The sequence below is a fragment of the Notothenia coriiceps genome, unplaced genomic scaffold, assembly GCF_000735185.1.
Source record: "Notothenia coriiceps isolate Sejong01 unplaced genomic scaffold, NC01 NC01_scaffold00038584, whole genome shotgun sequence".
NCBI lineage: Eukaryota > Metazoa > Chordata > Actinopteri > Perciformes > Nototheniidae > Notothenia > Notothenia coriiceps.
The window spans coordinates 12,393-19,371 of NW_011371285.1; the positions used below are offsets into that span (position 1 = coordinate 12,393).

The 6,979-nt window shown below is 44.8% G+C and overlaps 2 protein-coding genes across 2 annotated transcripts in view; one reads left to right on the plus strand and one right to left on the minus strand.

Moving 5' to 3' along the window:
- LOC104968306 (paired box protein Pax-3-like) overlaps positions 1–1,918 on the minus strand; it is an 8,757-nt gene extending 6,839 nt beyond the window's left edge. Inside the window, exon 1 of the mRNA XM_010797884.1 lies at positions 1,789–1,918. Within this exon, the coding sequence (XP_010796186.1) occupies positions 1,789–1,918 (130 nt within the window). The remainder of the gene's footprint in view (positions 1–1,788) is intronic.
- Positions 1,919–2,339: 421 nt separating this feature from the next.
- The window catches only part of med6 (mediator complex subunit 6), a 19,427-nt gene continuing 14,787 nt past the window's right edge, over positions 2,340–6,979 (plus strand). The window contains exon 1 of the mRNA XM_010797885.1: positions 2,340–2,350. Coding sequence (XP_010796187.1) covers positions 2,340–2,350 — 11 coding nt within the window. The remainder of the gene's footprint in view (positions 2,351–6,979) is intronic.

Genomic DNA, 6,979 nt, shown 5'->3' on the forward strand with positions numbered 1-6,979 from the left:
CCCCCCCTTCCAAGACTTTAGCAGCATGCACGTTCCTCAGCATTTCACAGGGATTTGGGCCCTGGGAAAGCCGAGGAGGCCGGGGAAATCCTTAATCACTTTGGAATTACCTATCGGTTATGACTGCTACCGGGGTCTCCAGAACATTTCAAAAGGAAGCGACAGAGTGGCACCTCCGAAAGTCTCAAGAGTCTAGTCGTCAGATCCTTTACGGGGCTCATTTGTTTCACTTTGCTTCGTTGGATCACTTGATGCTTAGATACAGGCTGGTAAGGCGAGGCGGTGAAATGATAAGTTTGGGGAAGCTGCAACAGATTGTTACCAAGAGAGGAAATGACGTCAGGTAGAACACTTTGTATTAGTTATTCTGTCAGAGATGATTTGTGCCAGATTTGAGCTATTATCTAATAGGCAGGTTCACTCGTACCAATCAACAAGCACTGTTTCATAGTCCCTATCACTCTGACAATTATAAAACAAATCAAAGCATGGATCAACACGAACAAACCACCACTTATCAGCTCAACTGACAACTTCTAAACAGTCTCAAAGCAAGTGAGGGAAAAGTCACACTTGTATATTTTTCCCTTCAAACAACAGCAGACTCCTAATTCGCACCGTAAACGTTGTTGCACTTTAGAACGCCACCGTCCTTAAACAAGCACCACCTTTTTTCTCTCTCTCTCTCTCTCTCTCTCTCTCTCTCTCTCTCTCTCTCTCTCTCTCTCTCTCTCCCACCCATATTTCTCTCTCTCTCTCTTTGTCTCCCATCTCTCTCTCTCTCTCTCTCTCTCTCTCTTCTGTCTCTGTCTGTCTCTCTCTCTCTCTCTCTCTCTCTCTCTCTCTCTCTCTCTCTCTCTCTCTCTCTCTCTCTCTTATCTTAATTTTGAAAGGACAAGAGATGATTCGTGCCGGATTAAAGCTATTATCTCATTTCCATCTGGCAGGTTCACTCAAAACAATCAACAAGCACTTTTTCATAGTCCCTAACAATTATAAAACAGACCATAGCATGGATCAACATGTACAAGCCACCACTTATCAGTACAACTTCAAGCAAGTGAGGAAAAAAGTGAGAAAAAAGTGAGAAAAAAGTGAGAAATGTTTCCCTCCAAACAACAGCTAACTCCTAAATCGCACCGTAAACTTTTTTGCACTTTTTGGCACGCCACTGTCCTTAAACAAGCACCACCTTTTCTCTCTCTCTCTCTCTCTCTCTCTCTCTCTTTGTCTCCCATCTCTCTCTCTCTCTCTCTTCTGTCTCTGTCTGTCTCTCTCTCTCTCTCTTTGTCTCCCATATCTCTCTCTCTCTCTTTCTCTCTCTCTCTCTCTCTCTCTCTCTCTCTCTCTCTCTCTCTCTCTCTCCCACCCATATTTCTCTCTCTCTCTCTTTGTCTCCCATCTCTCTCTCTCTCTCTCTCTCTCTCTCTCTCTCTTTGTCTCCCATCTCTCTCTCTCTCTCTCTCTCTCCCTCTCTCTCTCTCTCTCCCACCCATATTTCTCTCTCTCTGTGACTCTCGGCCTCTTTGTTGCCTCCACAGAGCCGAGGGTCTTTGCCGGCGATTTCCACGCTCCATCTGTGGAATCCGTCATGGCTCCCTTCGGCCCTTCACAGTGGAGGGCTGTCACCTGCCCCGCGGGGGGGAATAAAGAGGCTCCGCAGAGGGGGGGGGTAGCTGGGTGCACAGCCGGGGGGCATACTACCCTCCCCCCCCTAAAAAGAAAACACCCCCTTCCTCCAGAGGGAACTGTAAGAGCACCTGAGGGGCAACAGGGGCCGTTGTTTGCCGATGTAAATGTCCCCGTGGGGAGGGTCCGTCTGGGCATCTGTGTGGGGTTTGTTGTTGTTTTTGTTGTCTGTGGAAATGTAGTACGTCCACAGTTTGTTGGCTCTTTCTTCGTACGCCCCCTCCTCCATAATCCCTTCTCTTTACTTCCTCTAAAGGCCCGGACACACCAAGCTGACACCAAAGAACTCACACAGACGGACCCGACTGTTGCATCGCCTCACGTCTCCTGCGTCTTGGCCATGTGTCGCTGGAACACACCGCAAAGACTTCAGCCGACGGCCAAGAAGCACGTACGAACTGCGCATGCGTGAGTGGCAATAACTCTCCTTACCAGCGTTCCATTTCCACTCTACAGCGAGAAGCTCATGGGGCTTTCCCCAACCTGTGTCGAGAGCTGGAGTTAAAGGAAATCTCAGGTTTGCCTTCTTAATCGTTTGTTTGGGTCCCTCACTTCCGTTTCGCTTCTCATGCTCTGATTCGCTAGCTGAACAGCCAATCAGAGTGATTTCGTAGACCGACAGCCTTTGGCCGACTGCCCACCGATTCGACATGAGGAATCGGTGGGTTTTCGGTGGAAAAGGTGTCGGCCCGGCTGAAAAGACACGATGGCGCGGGACACACCAATCTGAGAAGGGCGTGTCGTCGACGCCCATCGACGGCCAAAGTCGGCTTGGTGTGTCCGGGCCTTTAGAGAGTTGAATCCTGTCTGTCTCTTCTGTTTCTTTCCGGTTCAGTCCCTCTGGGCATCTGTTTCGGGTTTGTTGTTGTTTTTCTTGGTGGAAAGCATGTTTACTATTACCAGCTGCTATTTGATTTTTCTAAAACTGTTGGACCATTGTTGAAGAGGTAATCCCTGTTATGTACACACTTGACTTTATGATACTTGTTTGATTTGATCTTTTACTATTTTTGGTCTACTAACTTTATTTGTGTCACTTTGCATGTGCTCTGTCTCTTTGCCTTAACACTGTACAGTTCCCTCTGTGAGACTAATAAAGGGTTTCTGGTTCTGATTCTCAAGCTGAGGCCAAACCATTGACGCTGTCTGAGGTTAAAGGAAGAATGTCCCAAACCCCTACGTTGATAATTTGATCCATCTTCTCTCTTTACCTCATCTAAGGCATTTCAATCCTGCCTGTCTCTTCCCTTTAAGAGTTTGAGTGTAAGGCTAAAAGGAACGCTTAACAGTTAATTATAGATTGGTTGTGTTATGGGACATATAAAGGCAAAAAAGTCTCAAAGCTGGATTTAAAGTTAACATTTTCTTGACCTTAAATTATTTTTGAGAAACAGTACGTTTCCTCGTACATTCGAAAGTAAACGCAAACTTTATTTTGGAGCAGTTCTCGTCACAAGAAGACCGTTACCTATTCCAAGGAAAATCTATTTATTGGGTGCATGTCAAACATAAAATCTGGGTGCAAATCATTCAAAACTGATCTACTGCTTTTAAATTAAAGCCAAATATCCCAAAGCCGTGAAAGTTTATCCATGCATGGCAACTTTTCTTATTTAATCTTCCTACTAAAAGTACATTTGACTGTATGAGAGACTCTACTTGTATTTTGAAGTCACCGATTCAGCATTTGGAATATAATCACACAGCTGGATTGTGTGTGTGTGTGTGTGTGTGTGTGTGTGTGTGTGTGTGTGTGTGTGTGTGTGTGTGTGTGTGTGTGTGTGTGTGTGTGTGTGTGTGTGTTACAGCTTGGAACAACCCAAAAAGTAGCATGTTCTACTTTCACACGCCTCACATGTTACCAAAGCATCATCCTCAAGTCTAAAAGTTAAAAACGTGATATAATGCAGCTTGAAATGGCAGGTGATGAAGATTCATGGAGTGACACGTGGGAAGTTGGGTGTTCTTGTGTAAAAAAAAAGAGGGGAAAGCATCCACCCAATCAATGGATCCGATGCTCATAAACACACAAAGACTCAAACACATGACCGTGCTTTAGAGTCAGGCTTCCTCTGACTCTACATTTTAAGGCTATATACGTTAATCGAGCTTGTCAGCCCTGAGGCGTCTCCACTTTAGCGTCCATTACCAGAGCTCTCCTGCCTTTCAGAGCACTCAGACAAACACACACACACACACACACACACACACACACACACACACACACACACACACACACACACACACACACACACACATACACACACACACACGGTATATCACTTCAGGGGACATTGCATTGACTTACATACATTTCCAGGAGACTTACCCTAACCCTAACCCTAACCAAGTCTTCACCCTAAAATTAATGATTCCCCTTATGGGGACCTCCATTTTGTCCCCATAAGGGAGGTAAGTCCCCACACGTGACTGTAAACAGATTTAGGTCCCCACAAATATAGTAATGCTAGGCCACACACACACACACACACACACACACACACACACAATCATAAAGGATCATAAAGGAAATATCAGGCAGTAGCCGTATGGATTCAAACTTTAAGTAAACTCTATTTATTTGAATGTACCGTGTTTTTTGATGTAACTTTAAAAGAATAGAGTTAACTTTGTATCCATCCTCATGACGTTAAATGTAATCCATTACTGAGGATATGTATTACCTCTCTCACTGAGACAAAGAGGAGGAGAGGGAAGGATAGAAACCTTTCCCCCGCTCTTCAAATCGTTCCCAACCTGTGGTTTCAGAGTGCCCCGTTTGCCGTCATCGCCTCGCTATCCCTGAGATCTGATCACATCGATTTGGCACCGTCAAATAGCCTTAGCCAATCAAATTATCCACTTTAAGCCTCATATCGCTGCCTGCACCGTATACATGTGCTATATCTTAAAATGATGTATTTATAGCCCCCTGTAAACACTCAATGTATACATTTCCTTCCACCTCAACTTAAAGAAGCAGAGCGAAGGGGGTTTCAGACTCTTGTCAGTTCATCAAAATAAGAGGAAAATATGAGCCTTAAAAGGGTAAAACGATCCGATCGCCCGGGAGCCGAGGGAGCATTAAGCCGCAAAATAAGAGAGGAGCAGCAGTGGGAAGGGGAGGGTGGGGAGAGGGGTTAGGGGAGAAAAGAAAAACTGTTTAATTCAACCAAACTGCATGAGAGGCACACAGCGTATGAGACTCCGAGCCAAAACAACCTCTCCGGAGCCAAGAAAGCCCAAAATGGATCCCACCGTGCAGCGAGAAAAACAAGGAGAGCGGAGAATGGAGGATTTAAAACAGACTGTTGGAAAGCATTTTTTGGGGGGTGTTAGGGGGGGACACAAAGGCTTAAATGTGTCCACTGCAACGTTTAAAATGCAAGTGTGTGTGAGGGAGTGAATAGGCGGTGTGTCAAACTTGGATTTTGGGCACTTGGGGGAATTGACCTGACCATATGTGGAGTATGTACACCCCTCTTCGGACATGGCAGTAACTCTTTTTGGTTAATAGTGAGGGTAAATCGAGCCTCTCTGACACATCAACCACCCCCCCTTTTACTCCACCTACCCCTCCCAAAAAAACACCACAAAACAAAAGGCAGAGGAGACAAACGCGGCATTTATTTGGGCGGGCCGACCGTGCTGCTCCTATTCAGCGAGTGACTGGCCGACTGCATTAAACAGTATATAGAAGTCAAACAGGCAGATGCCGGGCTGGATAATGGCTCTACTGACAGCTTATGGACCCATCTGTGACTCTCTAAAAAAAAAAAAAGATGGTGTGTGTGAGAGTGTGTGGGTGTGAGGGGGGAGTTTGAAGGCGAACCCACTTGACTTGCTAAGGAGGAGTTTCAACCTCCGCAGCTGCCCTGTAGGCGAGAGTGTGCCAAAACTGAGAGTTTGTTAGCATGGGATTGTGATTATGAAAAGAAAAAGTTAGCAATCTGTCGCCAGTCACAGGTCGTAGTGTTTCTTTTTTAGGAAGGTTCCTAACGGAGAGAAATGACCCTGAAGAATCCATAAGTGGCCGCCATGATAAGAGGGGTTCATGGGTGCTCAAATAGGAACTTCAATGCTTCGTTTTCATCTCCTTTAGCGTAGGATACAGTTGTGTGACTACCCGATTTGCTCTGCCCAAGCGCGAGTTGGTCTGCCACATTGGACAGCTATGTACGGCAAGCCAAACAGGACATTTGACGTCCGGACTGATCCAATAACAGTTTTGTCCTTGAATCAACTTTTATGAAAAGTAATTTTCCTTTTCCAGGAATCCCAACAGAAAAAGTTTGGCCAGACTAAAACATCTCTAATGTTAAATAAATGAAAACAATTCACAGTTAATTATGAATGCCATAAATGATTGCATACATTTACAGTTTCTTATTTTTCCAGTGTGAAGGCTGTCAAACAGAAGTTAAAGAATGTACTTAACCCACTAAAATGATTTATTCTCAAATAATCAGGACATTTCGTTGAAAAACCAATAACTCATCTCTCTCGTTCAGATTAATGTGGTCGTTTTTTTTCACTTCTTTGCGAAACACCGCTTTGTCAAATGTCCTACTTGGGTTGCCGTACATAGCTGGTGTTATTGGTCCAATATGGCGGATCAACTCGTGTTTGCGCAAATCGGGCGGACATACAAATCGGGTAGTCACACAGCAAACCATCGTCTATGAAAGAGAATCGATAATGTTTTCCCACAATGCCTTGCGACTGCAGTTTCACGACAAACGCAGATCATGAGTTACTGAACTTTTTAAACACTTTCCACCCTAACGATAACTTTCCAAAGTGCTTATAAGATTTGAAGTTTGAACCAGAGAAGATTACGCTAATGACTGTAAACTAATGAAATAAAGTTTGGCTTTAACTAGAACTTACATCGAACCCTTTCACCATGCATGGACAGTTTTACAAGTTGATATGATTGTTGCCTTAGTTTGAAGTGATTCCACCTTTAGTCTTCTTCTGAGGCAAACGAGAGGAAGCTGTCATGGAAAGGATTGAGAGCGATAGAGAACCTGCTAACAAAAAACTGAGAGTCCGAGGCTGTCAACAAGGAACTATGGGAGTTATTTCAGTCCTGATGGATTCTCCTTCACATATTTCCTCAAACCCCACGATGTGTTACACTCAGGTTACGACAAAGCGGTTAAGAAACGACATAAGAACCTTTTTCTTTGGACATTTCAAACCGCACCTACAGCTTTGTTAAGCTACAAAACACTGAGAGTCCGAGGCTGTCAACAAGGAATTATGGGAGTTATTGCAGGGGGGGGGG